The 22,659-nt window shown below is 35.6% G+C and overlaps 1 protein-coding gene across 6 annotated transcripts in view; it reads left to right on the forward strand.

Annotated features, from left to right (window-relative positions):
- LOC131041271 (chlorophyll(ide) b reductase NOL, chloroplastic) overlaps positions 1-16,574 on the forward strand; it is a 217,369-nt gene extending 200,795 nt beyond the window's left edge. For 2 of the 6 annotated variants that reach the window (XM_057974299.2, XM_059207482.1), the window contains exons 12-13: positions 15,681-15,791; positions 15,890-16,067. In XM_057974299.2, the coding sequence (XP_057830282.2) occupies positions 15,681-15,791; positions 15,890-15,937 (159 nt within the window). In that variant the 3' untranslated portion in view covers positions 15,938-16,067. Of the gene's footprint in view, positions 1-15,670; positions 15,792-15,889; positions 16,068-16,148 lie in introns of those variants that run through there. The other 4 variants (XR_009104996.2, XM_057974300.2, XR_009104997.2 and 1 more) reach the window with 4 other exon arrangements.
- Positions 16,575-22,659: the final 6,085 nt, after the last annotated feature.

The raw sequence follows: 22,659 nt of genomic DNA on the forward strand, positions 1-22,659 counted from the left end.
TGAAGGGGAGAAGGGTCTTATTCATAGACTTGAGCCCAGAAATTTGAATTCACTTTTCCCTCCAAAGTGGACACTTCATTAGGGAAATAAAATATAACTTATGTCTTTTGCTTCTTTTAATTTTTTCCCAAAGTTGGACGCCAAATATGAATTTTCATTCAATAAAATATTTCCTTATTCTCTAAGTCTAGCTTGGATGCCCAAAACACCTTTTTTTGACTTTACGAAAAATATATTAAATATCGCCCTAGTAAAGTCATATGAAAATAATATTTTACCAAAATAGATTCCAAGAATCTTGGAGAGACCACTACTGAACAAAATTGTTGAGAATAGAACCCAAGTGTTACTGCACAACTGTACTGCTAAAAATAGCATTTACTTAAAATAGCACCTGCTAAAAATAGTGACTCCATTCTCCATTTGAGCATATTCTGAGCAGCCGTCGTGACTTCCTAAAAAAAGTAAGTCCGTAAATCATTTCCGAAGAATTTGCATGTCAAACCACGTTGGAGCTCTCAAAAAACCCAAAAAAACTCTACAAAGAAAACAATTGTTAGCCTATTGCAATTTATTAAAAAAAGTAAAATTAGAAATCTTCTCTAATTGGAATGCATGTTACACCATCCTGAAGCTTATGAAAAACCCAAAAGGAATCCAAAGAGCAAACTGTAAAACTCTTGCAAACACCCCTCTGAAAACCTTCTTGAAGATAGAAACCCTAACTTAGTCTCTGATTAGCCTACGGGTTTCCAAAATAGGCTAAGACTCCATCCATCAATCTAGAATTGAGAAGGGGACATTACTGAGCTCCATCAAAGGAGGAAGTGTTAGAATGATGTGAGTGTGGTGCCTCTTGAAAGTGGCAGATCTAGCATGAGAATGGGCCAAAGGGTCACAAATTCCCTAGTGATCTCCACCATATTAGAAACACTTGAAAATAAAAGAAGCATTGTTATGTTTTCTGAGTGGCAATGCTAAGTCTTAATCATGCCAAGGTTGGCAATCCTCTAAGTGACCTGTGCTTAGATATCAGCTCTTTAAAACATGAAAAATGACCAAATGTTGACAAAGACTAGTCAATACCTTGCACAAAGCTATAAAAAGGATAAGGGGTTGGCTTTGCCTATTGTGTCGTATGTTGGGCCTTTTGCGACAGGGGACTCATCCCATGTGGTGGTTGAGGACTCTTCTCTCCCTTTCCCTAAAGAAGATGATTGGTTGTGTGTGGAATCTGAAGAAAAAGTTGAGCGAAGACACTTGTTGAAGCGACACCTAGAGAAGATGTTTGTAGATGTTGTTTTGTTACAAGAGACCAAATTGAATGTGGAAGAAGCTAGTTTTTTCTTAAAACATTGTAGATGGATTGGTTGGTTCATCCACTCACAAGGTTGCACGAGCGGTTTAGGTATTCTATGGGACCTTAGAGTGATCACGATGGAGGATGAGTATGGCTATTAGGCATGGGCCTATTGCAAAGTTAGGTGTTTGAACTGAGATGTGTCTTTTTGTCTTTTCATAATTACGGGCCTACAAAGACAAAGGACGAAAGGAATACTTGGGAGACCTTGAATCGATTCTTGGATTCAAAAAAGGATGAAAGACTTGTCTTAGGTGGTGACTTCAACACCATCCTAATCTTAGAAGAGAAAAGCGGTGGTTTGCACAAAGATAATGCAGTTATGCGCAATTTTAGGCAGTTTGTGGAAGTTAATTAGTTGTGTGATGTCCTCCCTAAGAATGGGATATTCACATGGACCAATAGGCAGGTTGGGTTCACTAATATTGTGGAAAGGCTAGTCCAGTTTTTTATTTCTATGAATTTGTTGGATTTGCAAGTTGGTGTGGATTCCTCATTTCTCCAAAACTCTTTATCTAATCACTTCCCGTTATTGTGGAAATTTGTGATGTAGTCAAATTGAGGAAATTATATGTTGTTTCTGCTCCAATTATATGTGTAACCATTCAGGAGCTGCAGATCTATCATCAGTGTGTTGTGGAGGTGAGGGAGAACGTAGAACCTCTTGTTGACTAGCCTCTTTGTTTATGGCACCCTCACCTTGTTTTAAAGTATCCAGTGGTTGCTCTTGCTTTTGCTGGCTAGGAGGAATTTCTGTAACAATTATTTGTTCTTCCTTTTAAAGCAGATTATCATATTGATCTTGCATTTCTTCAGTATCCTCATATTCTAGTGTGTTTTCAATAACAATGAGATTCTCTCGTGCATGAGGGGAAAAATATTCATTTGGGTCTAAGTTACTAGTTCGGGTTCGGGCAATTTTTTTTTTGCCCTTTGGGTTCATGGGTCGGATTTGTCCGTATATATATATGTGTGTGTGTGTATATATATATATATATGTATATATATATATATGTATATATATATATATATATGTATATATATATATATGTATATATATATATATATAAATTTAAAGAAATATACAAAATTATAAAACTAAATACATTTGATAGCATGATACTTCATTATTGATCAATGCCAAATGCCAATTGATAGTTCAGAATTGAATTGGAAGATGAAACAATGCAAAATGGCAAAAGAAAAACATTTAATAGTATGCTACTTCATCATTGATCAATGCGTGAGGAAAACCCCACAATAGAAGGTGTGATTTTAGGGACATTTTAGAGTTTTTGGATGCAAAAAAAGGTCAAAAATGTCTGTTTTTGTTATGTTTTGGTGCTCAGTACCTTTGGATACACCCAAGTTCGTACTTGGCGAACCCAAACCCCTGGGTACATACCCAGGGCAAACCCAGACGAACCCCCAAGCAAACCTGAACCCAATCGAACCTGGTTGGGGTGCATGGACCAAAACAGGCGAACCTAGTAACTCAGATTTGGGTATCTTCCTGGTCTTGTAATTCTTCAAAGACCCTATCAATTTCTTCCAAGGATGGCAGCTCCAATTTTACATCAGATAGCGGCTTCTTCAAAATAAGACTACCTATAGACAAGGGCTTACTAACTTCTACGAGTAAGTCAATTGCAACCTCCTTCGCATGATTCAGGGTGATGTGAGACATGAAAGAAGATGGAATTGTGATAGGGATGAAGAAAGGGAGAGAGAGGTATGATGTGATAGGAGTAGTGGAAATGGTAGAAATGTTAGTCGAGGATGGAATAGCCATGGTCTGCTAAGAGGATGGAGGGGAAGAAGGTGAAGGTGAAAGGAGAGATGTGGAGGTAGAGATAGGAGTGCAAAAATTAAAGAATCACCTGCAAAATTTACTTTAGAAGAACTAGTGATGGAGGCAATAGCATGAGCTGCAGAGCCCATTTCTTGTGCAGAATAGAGGTCAAAAGTTTGAAAAGGCGGCATGGGATCACTAATAGAAGTGGAGGAAGGAGGGACAGTATCAAGAGGTGATGAAGAAGCAGTGGGCTGATCTTTTGGTGTTTCTTTCTTATTTCTTTTGATCTTCTTTTGAACTGGTTTCTCAAAAATTCAGCCTGATCACCTTTCCTCTTATACACTCTAGGACAAGCAGTTGGTTACCTTTCAACTTCTTTGATTTCTTTTCTTTTATCTTTTCCCTTTGTTTTGAAGATGAAACTTTTTCCTTTTCAGTGTCTTCTTCCTCTTGACCTTTGGAAAGCCTTCATTTGGGCTTGGTGACAAGGGCTCAACCCTCAACCCTAACCTGTATCACAACAAGGAACAAGCCTGGGGTGCTGCTCCTTAACCACATTGTGGGCACTGCCCTTGTCTGCCCCCCCTCCCCCACCATTGTTGTGTACTATTTGTGTGTTTTGGTCTCTACAATAGAAATTTGTGATGTAGTCAAATTGAGGAAATTATATTTTAAATTTGAGAGGATGTGGCTAAGATGCTCAAATCTAATTGGTCTCATGGAAGGTTGGTGGGAAGAGGTTCCTTGGTTTACGGGTACTAAAAGTTGACTTTTACAAAAAATTGGTGTACTTAAAGGATAAACTTACAGAGTGGAAGCATTCAAATTTCAAGAAAATTTTTTAGGAGTAAGAAGTGGAGAGCAATCTTGGGAATTTTAATAAGAAGGTCATCAACACGGGTATGAGCCATAAAGAATTTGTAGAGAAAAAAGCTCTGCCGACCAAACATGAGAAGGTCTTGGCCAAAATTGAGGAGTATTGCAAGGCTAAAGACAGGGAATCGTGGTTGGAAGCCAAAGACGGAAATTTGAAGTTCTTTCACAACTCTGTGAAAGCCAAAAGCATGTTCAATTGCATTAATAGGGTAATCCAAGGATGCAAATATCGGCAAAAAATCGGCCAAATCGCGATTTATCGTGAGGCAAATGGTCGGCCGATTTAATCGGAGAAAAAATCGCGACCATAGATTTTTTACCAAAAAAATTGGGGTTTTTTTTTGATAAAATTGCGATTCCAAAACAAAAAATCTTGCCTTAAAAAACCATCCCAAAGCCCTAAAAGTAAAAACGAAAATAACATAAAGTAGGCAGCGAAAAAAAAAGGGCGATTATTATCGCGCCTGTTCCCACGGCTGACGCCCGACGCCTGATGTGCGATTTTCGGTGCTTTTTTGTCGACGCCCGACGCTTGACTGTGCCCCCTCGACCATCGCCATTCACCATTGTTCTCGGGTTTTTGAAAACCTGCAATTTTTTTTTGCTTATATGTAAAATTGTAAATAATAAAATAGTTTTAAAATTTAAACTAAAACTTTAAGAGACATATATGTTATTTAAGTTTATACTGTTATTTTCATATATAAACTTAAATAAGATATATTTTTTTAAATTTATTACTAAAACTTAAATAAGATATATACTATTAAATTAATTATTAAATTGGAATATATACTGTTATATATAAACTTTAATAATAATATATATAACAGTATATATTTCAATTTAATAACAGTAATATATAATGGAAACTAGTAATATGTTATTGTGTTCTATAAATTTAATGTATATGTGTGTTTTTTTAGAATATTTTAAGAAATTATATATTTTCAAATGTTCAATAATTTTGCCAATTTATTGCCAATTCCCGATTTTTTAAAAATTTCTGGCCAAAAGATTTATTGCCAATTAAGATTTTTACATCTTTGGGGTAATCGATGCCAAAGGAAATGAATGCTTGCAACCGGCTGAAATTGAGGAAGAGGTTGTTTGTTTCTTCTTGGATTTATTGGCACCAAGCGAGGCATCCAATTTACTAGCAAATAGAGAAATTTTCGATTGTGTTACGTCGAAGGTTTCTTCAGACGACAACATAATGTTAACCACCCCTTTCACTCTCAAGGAAGTCAAAATGGTTGCTTTCGGTTAACACCCGAACAAGGCTCCAGGCCCCAATGGTTTTATTGTGTTGTCCTTCCAACATTGCCGATATTTCATTGGCCTTGATGTGTGGGAGATTGTGGAGAAATTTAGAAAGAAAATAAGTTTGTTAAAGATGTCAATAACATGGTTATCACCCTTATTCCAAAGAAGTCTAACGGCTTGTCATTTGTAGATTTTCAGCCTATAACTCTGTGCAATACCATGTATACAAGATTATATCAAAAGCTATGGCTAACCAATTGAAAATCATTCCTTGGAAAGTGATTTTAGTGGAGCAAAACAATATCACGCTTGGGAGGGAAATTGTGGACAATATAATCTTGGCAAATGAGACTATTCATTCTCTCTTTTGTGAATCTAAAATGTATGATTTTCAAACTTGATGTCAAGAAAGCATATGATATGGTTTATTGGAGGTTCCTTACTCCAGTGTTTATCACATTCGACATTTGTCATGTTTGGATCGAGCGGATCTTTAATTGCATTTCTATTGCGAGGTTCTTAATTTCTATGAATAGTTCGCTATGCGGTCTTTTTAGTCCTCAAGAGGTGGTTGACCTCTTTTTTTAATTTTCAAAAATGTGCCTACAAATTTTTGCTCAAAATGTTGTCTCCAAGGCACATTTTACGAGGTGCAAAACTCACATTTGTTAGTATCAAATCATTGGGAGTTGTCTTTGCCATCATTGTCCAAGTTTTGGTGAGTTTTGGTCTTCATTTTCCTAGCTTTTTGTTCAATTTTGGGTTTCAGAGTAGTCACTGCAGGTTGACGATTTTACTCTTAAGGCACGCTTCTCGAGGCAAAAATTTTGCTCCTTGGTAAATTGGACTGATGTCCATCCTCGATTCACGTTTCAAATTTCATCGCGTTTTGAGTTCGTTTCCTATGTTTTTTCTTCTTGACTGCAAGTGGGAAATTTTCCTTCTATTGCAGGTTAGGAGTTTTCTTCTGTTTTTGTGTTGTACGGAAATTTTAAAACAATTACAAGTGCACTTTATTTAAAACTTGTAACTTGTAACTTACTTTTTATTTCCCCCTTGCTTTTTATGTCTTTTAAGTTGTTGTAGGAACTTTTTAGACAAATTACAAGTGAATTTAAAATTATAAGTTTAATGAGAACTTGTAAGTTCTCATAAAAGTTCCTACTTTGTGCTTTTTAGTTGTAATAGGGATTTTATTTCCCTATTGCAAGTTTTAAGTCTTTTATGTTTTTAGCTATAATGGGAATTTTATTTTCCTATTACAAGTCGTTTTGCTCTTTATTTTTGTGCTTTTGTTCCCTAGAAACCCGAATTTGCTCAAGTGAAGGAAAAAGTGATGCAATTTAAAACTTGCAAAGGGGTTTGAGAAACCCGATTGCATCTTTGGAGGGCACGTTTTGCTTGAAGTTGGAGAGGAAGAACCCGATCTGCATTCTTGCTCACACAAATCTGATTTTTGTGGCATTATTCCCTTGAATCCATCCCACATTCTTGCTATGCTGCTGGAGATCGATGGTTGGTGCCACATTTTTGAGATTCAACGGTTTTGGTAAACACGTTTTGCATTTTTGAAGGCATTTTTGGATCCATTTTTTGCTGGTTCTTACCACGTCTTGGAGCATGAGATTCACCCTTCTTTCCACATCGCAAACACATCTTTCACGTCCTCCATTGATGAGTGTTTGAAGTGAAAAATACTTATCTTTCCAAGCCATTTTGTGTGGAGAGGTTTAAAGGCAAAACCGATTTGTTTGCTGATTGCAATCACATTGTGGTGGCTTCTTCATCTATTTATAGAGCATTTCGGTTCTTCCCAAGCTCATATGTTTTGGTCTAGGGCATTCTTTAAGCAAGGTTCATTGAATGCAAGTTGTAATGTGGAAGATTTTTCCCTCTTTCATTTTTCCTATTTACTTGTATTCGGGTTTTCGAAACTCGATTACAAGTAACTTTGGTAATGTTGACCTTCCCCCTTTGGTAAAAAGTGTGAATCTTCTTTTTACAAAATTTACAAATGTTGAAGAATTGCCATGAGACTCATTCATTTGATTTCGGGCTTTACAAACCTGATTACAAGTTGAAGTTTTTCCCTTTTTACAAGTTGTCAAGCTGAAAATATTCCTTCTCATACATATACATGGTCATCCAAATTTGCCATCTTCTCCTTCATGGCAAACTCCCTTTCCCACCATTTCATCCATTCATTTCACTTTCATTCATTTTTCCCATTTCAAATCTTCTTGCAATTGGAATTTTAAAACCCGATTGCAGTTGTTCTCTTACTTGCAGTCAGCCTTCGAGAACCCGAAATTGGTCCAAAATGCACTAAAAACACTTGAAAATGAGTCCTAAAGGTCCAATTATAGTGCAAACTTGTAGTTACCCATTACACATATGAAGTTGCATGTTTGTTCTCCACAATTGCAAGTTAGTGCTCTTGTTTTTCCACACATGTAATGCAGTTTCCAGAACCCGAAATTCACTTGTGAGCTCATTTTTGAATCAATTTATCCCTACCCATGTCAGTCATGTTTGCACACACGACCTACCAAATCAGTAAATTAAGGAATGAGACTTATGTTGCAAGTAGATTCCAAGATTGGAGGATGATACAAAGAAGAGATACAGCAACAATTCATGGTTGAGAAAATAGAATGCTTTCAAGACAAAGATAGGTTTCTTACTTCAGCCTTGCAAAGAACTTCCCTCCTGAAAAGCCAGTACTACCCCAAGCAAGAAGATAAGGTTGAAGTTCGTTGGCCAAGGACACAAAGATCATTAAAGATGCAAATTCTCGTTCCGGTTCAAGATGTCTTCACCAATCCAGAATACTTCAAGTTCTAGCATCCTAAAGCAGTATGAACATGAGAATCGCACCCTAGAGTCCTTGGACACATCATGAATATGCTCATTTGTCCACACAAACATGAAAATCCCACTCAAAATCCATAGAGAGGTCAGATTTCTGCCTTAGAAGAGTGAATTTCATGATGAAAACATGTGGGATAGTGTGCAACATAAATGCAATGAGGGGGAGGTCGACTTAACATGGTGCAAACATCAAAATGTGTTTGAAATGAGGGGAAGCCAACATGGAATAAGGGTGAAGTAATTTGCAATTTAAAAAGAAGTGCAAATCCTTACCTAGTTGACCTCCTTTGCAAATATCATTTGAGTGCTTGTATATGCAAGCTTGGAGGAGTCATATTCACATCATTCAAAGCAGAAGAAGAGCGAGTTCTCCAGCAGAGGTGCGAATTTGTGAGGAAGAATCAGACCCTAAGCCAAGAGTTGTAAAGAGGAAAGAAGGCGATTCATAATCAGATTTGAGCAAATAACTTTACCAAATTAAGCATTTCCAGATTTCAAAGCAAGAAAAATATTATTTAAATCTGAAGTGAAGTTGTTTTGAGATCAATTTTTAGGGAATTTTTCAAGTTGAAATTGTCATTTCCAGAATATTAAAGGTAAAATCAGAATACATTAGAATTCATTTTTCTGGAAAATAGGAGAAAATAAGATTTTTTTCAAGGATGTGAAGGATTTTATTATCACATGATGGTGAATTGTTGATGTTCTTGTTTGCAACTGTAATGTCCCTCACCTATTCTGATATGAAATTTCAGTCTTTGACCTCTTTGGAATTTCGTCAAACACTTGTCTTACAAGTGCTTATCTTGCTGTTCTCAGTTCAGCTTGTTATAGGGACATTGATTACTAGAAGCTTAATGAAAACATTCAAAATAATCTGAAAATAAGAGTAGACAGAAACTAGCATGACTGGAGCTCATAAACAAAATTGACTATAGCTTGTCATTTAGTCAAATATATGGCACACAGCTTCAGAATTCAGTCATGTAAAGTGCAGCCCTATAAGCCTTACTCCTCATTCATACAATAGCTCAATAATTCATAACAAACTCAAGAACACATGGACTGATAATTATTTCTAATTCTCAGATTTTCTGAGGACAAATGACTGTTATAGACTCACACATATACAACTGAAAATGTAATAAACTCGATATACAAAGAACCTGGTGTGAGTCACTGTGATGTGGTGATGAAGGATCAAGAAAAATCCAACATGCTAAGGCCTCTTCAATGCCAAGTCAAAACACTCCAAATTCGGTCCTGCTGCTGCATAAGAGATGACTGTGATGAAGATGTAGTCAGCCAATAACCTGTCCAATTTCCCTCCCAATGAATCGGTTTTAATGCTGGGTGGTAGCGCCTTACTGATTTGCAAGTTTGGATGATTATACAAAGTGTTATCATCCAAATCGATGGGTCTCTGCTATATGCACAAGTCCATCTGATCAGTCCACTGATTTGGGGCTTAATTGACACTAAAGTCCATCCCAAACTACCTCAAAGGGATCGCCTTGCTTCCTAACTAAAATTGCTGCCTCCTAACTTATGATTTGATGCATCAATGATGAATAACAAGCGAAATCGAGGGTTGGAGAGTTGGCACAACACTGGTATCAGTCTGCAATAAACTTCGATCTCACCCCTTAATCTTCAAGATGGCATCGCCTTCCTCCTTAGGCAATATCGCTGGTCTCCAATTGAAAGTTGTGCAATTACCAAACCACCAAATGTCAAAATCGTGGACAATGAAATCTGAAGCAACACACCACTGTTACAACTGATATATAACCTTGATTATCTCAATTAGGAAGACTAGAGTATCCTCCTCTCAACTGCAAATTTGTCTTCAAGGAAGACTTCACAAATTAGACACCAATGTAGATTCCATCACGAACCTACTCCAAATGAAGAACTAGGGTTTCGTCCAGCCCTTCTATCCAATCTGTTGAAGGTTTGCGTCCTCAAAGATTCCACCAATGCCATGCATCAGTCATTTCATCATATCCAAATCTCCAATCTCCGTCTCCCTCCTTCAATCACCCTCTTCTATTTATCTTTTTCACAACCCGTCATGAGGTACCTTCTAGAAGAGGGTAGGTACACTTTATTCATTTTAATTAAGTGACTAATTTAATTATTATTATATTTTAATACTTTAGTCACTTTTTAATAATTAATTTATTTTAATGATTTTATAAGAAATTAATTTAATTAATTCCTCCTTATATCACCTATTAGCCTAGCGGCTAAAATTGGGGACATTATGAAGTTTCTCTTTCATGATCCTCTTACATCTCAATGTTAGCATAGAATATGTTCACATTAGTAATTCAACGTTATGTTTTCTTTTCAGGAGTAGATGTAGGGTACCGAGATTGGAGGAGTTTCAAGACAAGCTCAAATGAAGTATGATTTCAAAGGAGTACTTTTGGAGTCGAAGATTGTTTCAAATTGGAAGAAGGTTGGAGACACCAATCATGGGCACATCGATATGGAAGAATTCAAAGAACGAATGTATGGGTACAATCCGTCCAAGATGGCCAAGAGGATTAAGAGGAATGGGATTGTGTAAGCACCGGTTTCCCCCCTATAGTACAGTGTAGCGAGTTGATGTTGGAATGTGCTAGGCATTATGATCTAGAGGAAAGACAAGTGATAGCTCCTAATGGTAGAATGTTGGCTTATCTTACAAAGGAGGCTATTGCGGAGGCTTTTAATATTCCAGTTTACAATTTCACAATCTACATGTCAAAGGAGTAAGCATTGAGGACGTACAATGACGGGCCTGACTCTTGTGCAGAAATCATCAGTAGTAAATGCATGTTGAAACCAAGAAGACATCATTCCAAAATGCCAAAGAAACTTTTTAGGTCCGACTTCAAAGAGGAATATGGAGATCTTGTTACCTTGTTGAATAGAGTAATGGGATGCCCTCAAGCTTCTAGCTTTGATCCATGGATGTTCTACTTTGTCAAAGAAATAGTATTTGGAGTGAAGATGATCAATTGGGCCAAGAGAATCAATGACAATCTAGATGGCCAATTGAGAAACTTGGAACGTTCCCGATCATTTTATATGAGTTCATACATTGTCTATATGTTGGCAAGAAGTTATGGATATAGAGGATTAACATACAAGGGGCCAATTGGGAACGAGGAAAGATAGTTCAAAGTGTATGAATGTTACCCTTAACTACACTTTCACAATAGTTGTCATTTTAGGAGTGTAAATAATGCCTTCTCAATGTACATTGTCAGAATTTTACAAGGATGCACCCATAAAAGATTATCACAAGAAGCTAAGGAGTTGGTGAAGAGGTATGGTTCATGGTTTATTCAATTTCCCAAGTTCACCTACATCAGATTGCAAGGATTTTCATCCTGTCCTTATAGGCTTCCAAAATTTCTAACTTATAAAATGATATTGCAAGTTACAAAGCAGTTGTCCATGTATGACAAGATCCAGAAGAACATGCACAAGGTCAGGAGAACTTTTCCAATCACTCTTGGAAATTCAATTGAAACATATCCTTCACCTCAAGCGGCTGAGGGATCCAAGGAGGAGTTGCAATTTCCCTTGTGACATATGCATCAAGAATGAACTTTGATCCTTATCAGAAAATTAGAAAAACTTATGGAGGGAAATACCACGTTGAAGATTATTGGAAAAATGCTATTGATGACTTTGAAATCAGAAAGAGAATGTCTTGTAGACTATTAGTGAGGATGATTAGAATTTGCCAGTTATTTCCTATCCCGGATTAAGTTGAAGATGATGGGAATTGTGTTCAATGTTACTTTGAAGAAGAAAAAGGGTAAACTTCTTCCTACCCCTAATTGGTCCAAAGTGGAAATAGCAGACCTGAATGTATTAATGAGACCAGTTGTGGCATATACACAAAGATGGATTGATCAGCAAGTTAATAAGTTGAAAGAAGGAAATATCCCTTTAATTTATGGCTTGATGGGAGACTTGGAATCACAATCTTTTGAGGATGAAATGTCTTAAGAACAACAGGAAATCAGTTTGATGAAGAAAGAAGTAGGCAAGAAGGTGAAAGTCACAAGAAATGGAAAGACATAGCCAAAACTTCACAAGCTAAGAAGACAAAAAGAAAGGAAGTTTCTAGTGAAGAACCAAAGCAGAAAATGAGAAAGTAAGGAATGACTGATTCATTAGCTAGCGCTTCTTCTAGAAGTAGCCTCTTCAATGGACAAAAATGTAACATCAATTGCAGAGAATGAATCACAAAAGTGAGTTGGAATAGATCCAAATAATTTGGAAGGATAAACAAATCCTTGGAGTTCATTCAACAACGAAACCTAGAGAGAAATCCTTCTCAAATCATGGAATTTCTTCTTGATCATCACTCAGTGGAATCAGGTTCAATACTAATTGAAGAAGTCCTAAAGGATGTGGACATGAGTTTTCCAAGTGAAGATTTTAATAAAGGAATGATATCAGCACTTCAAGGATTTCAAGAAAATGAAGAGTTAAGTGAAGATGTAGAGCAATCCACAGTTCCAGAATGGTTAAAGATTCAAATGAAGAAGAAGGTTATAATTGAAAGTAATCCAGCTGATGACTTGGAGGATTTTCTAGGTTGGATAGGTAAAACTATAGAAAAGAAGATGACAGAAATATTCCAAGATTACAAAGGAAAGTTTAGGATCACGCACAGTGCAAGTTGCAATTCCAGAAGTTGAGAAAGCAAAAGAGGATATTACCCCAAAAGAATATTAAGTTGTGGCAGTTGATTTGGGACCGACAACAAAAGAACACGAGGTCGAGGAATTGGATGAATCCGTGAAAGCAATCAAGGAGAGATTGAGAAAAGAAGAAGAGAAGAAGAATCAGCCCAAAGTAGAAGTCAAGGAATTGAAAGATTATATACGACACTTGAATCCGATTCAGAAAGATGAAGGAGCATTTGTCCCTCCTATGGCACTTTCAAAGGAATCGGTTGAAAACTTGGAAGGAATGAAGTTAACAGCACAAGCAGCAAAGAAATGGATTGGAAGTGTTTTTGATAAAGCAAATGAATTCATTGAGGAATTGATACAAATATATGAGAGAGTTGTAACCATTCAAGACAAAATTCAAGTCATACTTGCATTGTGTGAAGAATTTAATGTTGTTCAGGAAAAGATCATTCCATGTTTGCATGTGTTAATGGATATTCCCAAACAAACTTAGGTGGATAGAAATGTGATGGAAGCAAATCAAGTATTCAACTTTCACCATTGGTATTGTGCATTGATGTTGAGAAACGAAATCTTTGAGAGGGTAAAGAAGGATTGCATTCAGTTAAGAGGAATGGTCAAGAATATTCAAGATAGAATCCTCATTTTTGTGGAGGTAACTTTTGGACAAGAAGTGAATGATGATAGAGGTATGAATGTGGGTGAATTTAAAGATAAAATGAAAAGTATCTTCTTCAAAGCTGATGGAAGCAAATCAAGTATTCAACTTTCACCATTGGTATTGTGCATTGATGTTGAGAAACGAAATCTTTGAGAGGGTAAAGAAGGATTGCATTCAGTTAAGAGGAATGGTCAAGAATATTCAAGATAGAATCCTCATTTTTGTGGAGGTAACTTTTGGACAAGAAGTGAATGATGATAGAGATATGAATGTGGGTGAATTTAAAGATAAAATGAAAAGTATCTTCTTCAAAACCACATGTTCCATTTTAGAGGATCACTTAGAGAATGCTACTACAACTTACTTGGCAATCATTTTGTACAAGGTGGGGACTACGCCAAGTCCACCAATGGAAGAGATTGACATCATTATGTCTAGGTTCGTTGAATTTGCTATCAAGGAAAAGGATGATGGGAACACAATCCTAGGGGATGATTTGTTATAATCCTAGGTGGCATCGAATTTATCTATTTTTACTTGCTCGCAAATTGTGCCATGGAGGATACTTTATTTTTCATTGGTCAATATCTAATAAAAGTTAGTGGATAAGGTGGTAGTTGTAACTAACTCCACTTAGGGTTTCTTTGAGTTATCTTGGCCGTTGATTTAGAATCAATCTGGGCCCATGGTTTGTAATTGAGAAGTCTATATAAGGCTTGTTCATTTCATTTGTAAGAGACTTTTGTGAAATTTTTGCCAAAATAAATGCAAACTCATTGAAGCTTGGTGAAAACTTGTGTTGTTTTGGGGATGTTGGCATGGTTTCCTACTTCTCATTAGTTTAGATTTGCTTACACTAAGCTGAATGGTTGAATGGAAGATATTGTTGTTGATTCATGGTGAAACCCTCATGTTCATACCATTTATAATTTGTTGATTGCAAATTGCAGTGCATGGTTAGTCTAAACTCATTTTGAAAGGTTAACTTCAATTGCTTTATGCTCATTGATTCGCATATTTATTGTGTTGATGTGTATAAGTGATTTGAAAATCATTTGAATACCCCTTGAAGATTGCATCATCTTTGTGTAGTTGCTTCCTCACGGTGAACCAAAGCTTAGTTTGATTTCACTAAATCAGCAATAGTTTCTTGCATTGTTAGAAGTAGATTAGATTCCTAAACCCCTATCCTTTTGCATTTTGTTTTATAAAAGTCTTTCTTAGGATTAGCTGGAGAGCTCCATTGCAAAATCATACGTTATTCAAAGGAAAAGAATTGATAAAATCCTGAATGATTGTGTAAGTCCCTTTGTGTAAACAGCAAATCACATCATTCACTAAGTCTATCCATTGCATTATCTAGGTATAACATTTGTAAACCTTGGGGTTGCCTTATTTGGTCACATTGTTTAGTATTTGAGGTTTCCTTGTTCAAGAGAGGATAGAATACTTAGTATTTTATTCTGTGTTGTAGGGTGTCACAAAACACACATCAATAGACACCTAGGACCTAAGTAAACTTAAGTCATGTGAATAAGTCCCCTACTTGGAACTAGTTAGGAACAAGACCTTTTATGCACCAATAATAACCATCTCTCAAATACTAAAGTGCTGAAATAATAAATCCATTGCATCCAACTTACATTGAAGTTAGGGCTTTGTATGGTTGTGAAATTCAACTTTGCTTCAGTATGCATGTGATAGTTTTAAGATCATGTCTGGTAATCTACAAGTATTTTTATTTGTATTAGGTAACAGCACTAGAAGCCTCTCTTTTGTATAAGCAACTACTAAAATATTTTATTATTTTTAACTGATGAGGACTTCTGCTCTTGAAGGGATTTTAAATCAGTTATTAACCTGGGATTTTGACATTGCTCAGAACTTGTCATTTAGAATTCAATTATGCATTGTACTCTTGTGGCTTTAGTAATAACTTATTTTAGTTCAAATTTACTTTAGATGGATTATATGTAGTCTTGCGTAGACCAAGAATTTGGGCATGGATGATAAATTTCTATTAATCGTGTTTTCTAACTTATTATGGCAACAATTTAATGTATTTCCTTCTTGAAAGTGGATGAGAAAATGTTAGGAGATATAAGAAAATTATTTGTTTGATATTTATCTAAAAGATGAATCCAGGTTGCAGAGTTTCTTGTACCACGTATTCGAGCTGTTCCAGTAAAAACATCCTTAAAACCCACCTATATCCGTTTCCTCACTGGATTCAAGGCATACTCACAAATACTTACTGTAAGTGCAAATATGTCTATTTTTCGTCTCCATTGTTTCAATGGGCAGGATCGAATATATTACTATTAAATGTCTCACTGAACTTTGGTTGTCAACAGAGGCTTCTTTTCAATGCTCGGAAGGATAGATACGTTCCTGAAGATTGAATACAATGGAGGTCATGTTATTTTGGTGATTTAGATCCCACAACAGATGGATGTTTTCATACTCATGATTGAATAGCAAGCTAAAATAAATAATCTATTCAGTATCAATAAAAGAATCTCCATTCATTTATTGGTGTTGTACACGGCTTAGTTTAACTTCTGGAGTTCAGTTTTGTAAGTTGTTTTTAATTATTTTCCTGTTATATTGCAGAGTAGAAATAAATATCATTGGGAAGTTTTTAGTATAGCTGTGGCACAAACTATATGTAGTTGTTTCATAAAATTGCACCTGAGCAACATACCTGTCCCTCTGTGGCATAGCTGGAGGAACAATAAACACTATATCTTTACACAACCAATTACTCATTGATCCAAATTCTTCTTATCAAGCAGATCATATGTGAGCTAAAGGATTTTGTTTCCTTCGTGGTAATTTGGTTTAAAGTATGTCCTTAGCCATGGAAATTGTACAATTTTCTTTTCCACCGAACCTATCAACTTGGCCTTATCAATACATACATGTATTATTGGCTGGATAACAACTGAGTGCTGTTTGTATGGATAATTTGAATTGCTGCATTTATCTGTGATACCCCTTAAAGATATGATAAATAGCACAAAATCCTTGACCCCATTTTAGAGAGTCAATTTCATAAAATTTTCTTGGGATGGTAATACACAAATTTCCCCTATTAAACTATTTCCTGGACTCCTGAAGCTATTTTTCTACCTTCGATTTTTATTTGAACAGTGCCAAAAACTGACTTGTCCCATTCCTTAGTCTTGAAGATTATTTCAATTTTCTGATTAAGGATATCATCCTTGATCCCTAAATGAATGCTTCTATCTTTGAACTTACCAATTCTCAAAAAATTTTAAGTTCTCATCAACTCAAAATCAGAGGGCTGTCCAATAGGTACCAAGTCTTTAGAAATCGACAAGGACTAGGTTACCAATCTGGGTTTTGTTCAAGTTGAGGTATGCCAATACAGTGAAAAAAAATTGAGGATTGATTTCAATTTGAATATATCTGTAAAAATCATTAATATATACATATTGCAGTCTAAAAAAGAAATTAAGTTCAGAATATGATGTAGCAAACATATAAATGATACAATGAACAAAAGCACCGTAAAAATAAAATTACTACTTTGCTTTCAATTTCTCAAACTGCAATGTCGTGATAGATATTTATTGTTTAATATTAAAATAATAAAATCAGCAATCAGCATTATATTGTTCTTTGTAAAGATCACCATCACTATCATCATCAATTGTCAATGATATTACATTTATCTAAGGTATGATTAGAGTGTTAATTAACCTTTTACTTCATAGAGTCATAATTTTCTAAGGGTGTGCATAATTTCCCTTCAACCTTATGTTTTAACAACATAATTTTTAAATTTACTTGTTTAGGTTGTGGAAAACGTTAGATGCTTACCAAGCATATAATGTTGCTTCCATGTTGTATGAAAAGTGAATTGCAATGGGGAAATGGTGTGTTATAAGCTTTTACGATATATAAACTTGTTTCATCTTTCAATGTGGCTAACAAATGTATTATTATGGGGTGGCGCTAAACTGTCTGTTTTAAGCTGAATTCCTAATAACTAGTGAGCTCAGAACACATAAACAAGACTGAACATATTGAAACTGTTCGTTGCAAAGATTTAATGGCAGGGGAGTTGTATGTGTTGCCTCCCATAGCAGCCGCTGATATAGAAATGAATAAGAAAACTCAAAACACTGATATTAGACATGGACGAAACGCTGATACGCAAAATGTTTTGTCATCCAAAGAACTGACTCTATTGTTAAATCTCTAAACATGCGTCATAATCCAGCCATAGGGAAGAAATCAACGCCCTAAGAAAATCAGCTTACTCTAAGACTTCCGGTTCTCTATACAAGAAATAGGCGATCAAGACAGCAAGGATGATAGCAAGCAAAGGAAATCACGTGGAGGGATTCAATTATGTATAGGACAGGGAACAACACTTTCCCTAGCGATAATTAATTTTATTATGCACAAAAAAACTGAAGGGAGCACCAAGAAATGCGATTAAGGGATAACCCATGGCAGCGATTGGGAATGAGAAGGCATCATCTAACGTTTGAAGAGACATGAACAACTCTCAAGGAGCAGCAACCTTCCAAAGGTCGTCACCCTTCAGAAAGACATTAAGTTATAAAAGGAGGAAGGCCACGATGAGGAAGAGGTACAGCTGCATAAAGCAAAAAAGGAAAGATCGATCAGCCACTACAATGCCATCTACAAATTCAATATATACATAGACAGTAATCAGCAATAAATACATATAAGCCTAATAATTTTGGTATGAAGAATAGTGCAATGCATAATAGATTGATTAATTTATTAAATATCTTCATTTGAGAATATAGATATTCCATTGCCTATAATGTTTGTTCTACAAAGATGTTTGTGATTTGATATGTACTTGAATGTGTGTGTGAGATGACACAAAGGAAATGTATGGGGTTTGTTCAGGTAAGGCATCATGAATTTTTATGTTGGTGAGGAGATAAATAATGTACAAAGCTAGGATTAATGAGATGAAGGATACGTTGAAGGGCTTGAAGGAGATTGGATTGCTGATAGAAAAGATGAGAAAAGATGAAAGGGTGGGAGAAGCTAAGCCCCATTCTTTTTCTAATGAATATTTGTGCAAGAAAGTGTGAAGAAGATGAGCCTATACATGTAGAGGATCAAGAGGTTGTAGTAGATAATAGTGGTGAAGAAATTATTGTAGTATATCTTGTTGTAGGCATGGAGGGTGTGGTGAATGAGGTTGCAACAAAGGTAGATATTGAAGAGAATAGAACTATATTCATCAATAGGAACAAGGGGATTGCTATGTTGAACTAAGGCCTAACCTATGTCTATATTCTTTTTGTTGTTGGATTTGCCAATAGAGTTCTGAGAAAGAGCCTAAGTAGCAAACTCTTCAACCTTATGTTTAGTTATTCTTTTCTTGAGCTTTGATTGAAACACCTAGAGTATTGTTGTAGTATTTCTCACAAACTCTTTATAATAATCAACAATTTCTTGCATGTTCCAATTTTCTTTGTTATGTTTACTAGTTAGTGCTTATTTTAATTGTGTGAGAGATATTATAGTTTACTCCTTGATTTTTTTCTATTTGCAAGTGTAGACACCTAAAATTTTCCTTAAGTAAATAAATATTTATTATTTATTCAACTATTTTTATCCTAACATCTTCTATTAATTAAATAAATATTTAGATCCCACCTCCTTCTCTAAATTAAATAAATATTTTATTTATTTAATTTTATAGCCCTTCCTCTTTTTATTAAATATATGTTTGTTTTTTATGTAATTATCTCACCTACCTTTTTCCTTTTCTAATCCTAGCCCTCCAACTTGTTCACATGCATCATAATCTAAAGTTGTAGGCATGTGACAAGTGTTGATTGTTTCTTTATTCGTTATGTGTTTTCTTCAAAGTCAACCCACCTTTTAATCTCCTCCCTTCATCTTTACCTACTCTTCAATCCTATTTATTCTCTTTCATCCATGTGATCCTAGCCATTCATCTTTACCTACCCTTCAATCTTATTGATTCTCTTTCATCTATGTGATTCTGACCATTCATCTTTTAAGATCTTAATCTAGACCCTCCATTTTTAAGATGGTCTTTATAAAAGAGGTTTCCTACTTTCATTTTTCATAACATAGCTTGAGCATACCTACATTCTGTCGAAATCACCTCGGCAATACATCATCACAATCACATCCATTCTTCCTTGGGCTCTTGTTCAAGTGCATATAAATTTAAGAGCAATACTATCAAATACAAGATCATGGAGGATAGGAGAACAATGGAGACAAGCCTCGTTTGCATGTGAAGGTATAGCTTTGTTTATTTTATGTTATTTTCATACATTTGTAGATCTCTATTGATGTTGTTGAATTAGTTTGTAGAGCTAGGTTAATGGTTGGCTTAGTTAGGGTTTACAAATAGAGTTCAAATTTAGTATAAACAAGAAGTTTTTGATAAGATGTTCATTATAATGAGAGTACAAAAATTGTTGTTTATATCCATATCATTTAAGTGTTTAAAATATGCAATTTTTATATTGAATCCTTGTTTGAAGAAAAAAAAATTATAGTTTACATGAGCTTCAAAGTGGAGTTAAAATATAATGGTGAAAATGGCATACACATGCCTTTATCCTATATGTTTTGGGCTCATTTAATTAAAGTGTCTTTATGCAATACAAGTTTACATGTGGCATATTCTTACATGAAATGGAGCTCATTACCTTATCCTAATATGTCACCATTATTGTAACTCATCCCTATGGAACAAACATGATCCCTAGAGCTCTCTCTATGCCCTAAATGAAATCTATGGGTGTAGAATTAGTAAAGTTTATTTCTTGATGTGTAGGAAAAGTGAACCTAGACTAACATGTGCATTAACCTAAGATCGATTCCCTCTTTCCCCATACAACATTAAAAGGTGTGGGTGAGATTGTCTTGTAATTTACTAGGAATAGCCACATTGTCCTAGACTCACACTTCTATTGATTGTGCATGATTGGAATTGGTTGAGTGTGTGTGAAATGAGCTATGATAAAGACGGCTAAATTAAGCAAGATTGATGTAATACAAAATGTACAAAATAGAAATGCAGATAAAAGGTACATATCTAGAAAGAAGATATAAAGAAGAACTTGGATCTAAAATTTGGAGTTGATTATGCAATACAAGGGTGTTGAGTGCCCCTATCTCAATGGTTCTTTTGTCATTAGTAGGTGTCAGAAATAGGATTTGGAGCTTGCTGGGTTGTTGTATTTCAAATTTCAGGAAAGTGTCTGGACATTGCACTTAACTCTAATGTCGAGGGTTTTTCTCTATTCAAAGTTTGAAACTATTTGTCACTATACATTGTGCTCATCTATAGATCTCTCACAATCAGATCGAAACTTGCACACACACAAAATAGGGGAAAAGGGTTGTGTTATATAGGGGCTTACCTAAGTCAAATCTCATGTTGGTGTTCCCACCGCCACAACAATGCTGATGAAAAGAGATCTTATCTCAATAGAGACGAAGACTAAGTAAATGGTAAATGTTAAAATGACAAGAGTAACTTAGATATGAAACCCTATTAAGGAGTTCCACATAAAGGTCGTGATGCAATGCTCTTTTGAAAGTCCTACAAGTGTTAGTCCAATAACATGATAATCATAAATGAAAAACAAAAATCCATACTTGAGTGTAGCAGGCTTGTACTCTATTGCTTCTTATGATTGCTCTAGATTGGATTGAATTATATATACTTGTTAGATAGATCTTATGAAAGGTAAAAGGGGTTCTTTATATAAGGATCACAAAGTTTATTTTTGATAAAAGGTCGAGTCATGATTATCAAATACAAAGATTAGGACTAAACTACAAAATGAAAAGGTTGACAATTGAAGTGGCCACGTTTTTGGAAGATTATTTTAGGACTAACTGGATGGGTGCTCTACCCCACCCAAAATGAGGATACATAAATGTCAAGGCCCATAAAATAGGATATAGCCCTAATGTTAGCATTTGATGATGATTGAGTTGTGAAATTCACTGTTAAGTTTTAGGGTTGCATATAGCATAGATGGGCTTAAAATCAACTAGGGAAAACTACACTAAAGTAGGTGATGAATAGATTGTTAAATTGTTAAGGGATACAAATTATGATACTACATTTACCCCACACTTTAGTGAGAGTATGAAAGTACGCTCCATGGAATAGAGTGGTTGAGAGAAAATCACAACAGGGATAAGTTGATAGTAAGTTGAGGGATGTACAAGCCCCCAAGCTTAGGATCATGTAAATACTTAAAGGAAGATATATTAATGAAGACACACAAGTCACATAAATAATAAAGTAACAAACATAGAGAAAACACATTAAAAACATGCAAGACATAAAGCTTACACACATGACACATGGAAGACGTGAATAATTCACTCAAGATACGAAGACAATTGAAGCAAACATGGAGAAAACAATATCATAGGAACCCAATCTATGATTGCTTGATTGGATGACAACCAATCCATTCCCAAAACAATATCATAGGAACCCAAAGGCATGATACGCAGGTCCGCGGAGGTATGAAGTTTATCAATCTGTAATTCATATCCGTGAACCAATATTTCTACTGTGACTTTAACCCTAGAGGCTAACTCTACTTGCCACCTAACACCCTTCTCTATTGTCTCTAGTCCACATCGCTTAACAAGATAAGATGATATAAAAGAATCAGTTGCTTCAGAATCAAACAAAACAGAAACAAAATTACTGTGCAACACACCTGAAGTATCCACTACAGTGCTCTAATGTTCTGCCTGATGGTTGTCCACCACTGCATGTATCCTATGGCTCCTTCTAGCATCCCCAACTGTAGGCTCTGAAGTAGCCGGTCTGTAACTGGATCCCTGGTTACCCTTTTGAGGACAATACCTAGCAATGTGGCCTTGTTGCCCACAAAAGAAACAACCTGTCCCTCGGTCATTACCACTGCCACTTCTAGCAGGTGCACTCGACTACTGATGACCACCTCTACTAGCTGTGGTCTGAGTACCATGAGAAGACTGATCATTGCGGTCACGTTTATTCCTCTTCCAATTCTCATTATTTCCTGAATAAGCACCCTCAGTCTGCTGATGATATGAATTCTTACAC

The sequence above is a fragment of the Cryptomeria japonica genome, chromosome 6 (assembly GCF_030272615.1).
Source record: "Cryptomeria japonica chromosome 6, Sugi_1.0, whole genome shotgun sequence".
Classification (NCBI taxonomy): Eukaryota; Viridiplantae; Streptophyta; class Pinopsida; order Cupressales; family Cupressaceae; genus Cryptomeria; species Cryptomeria japonica.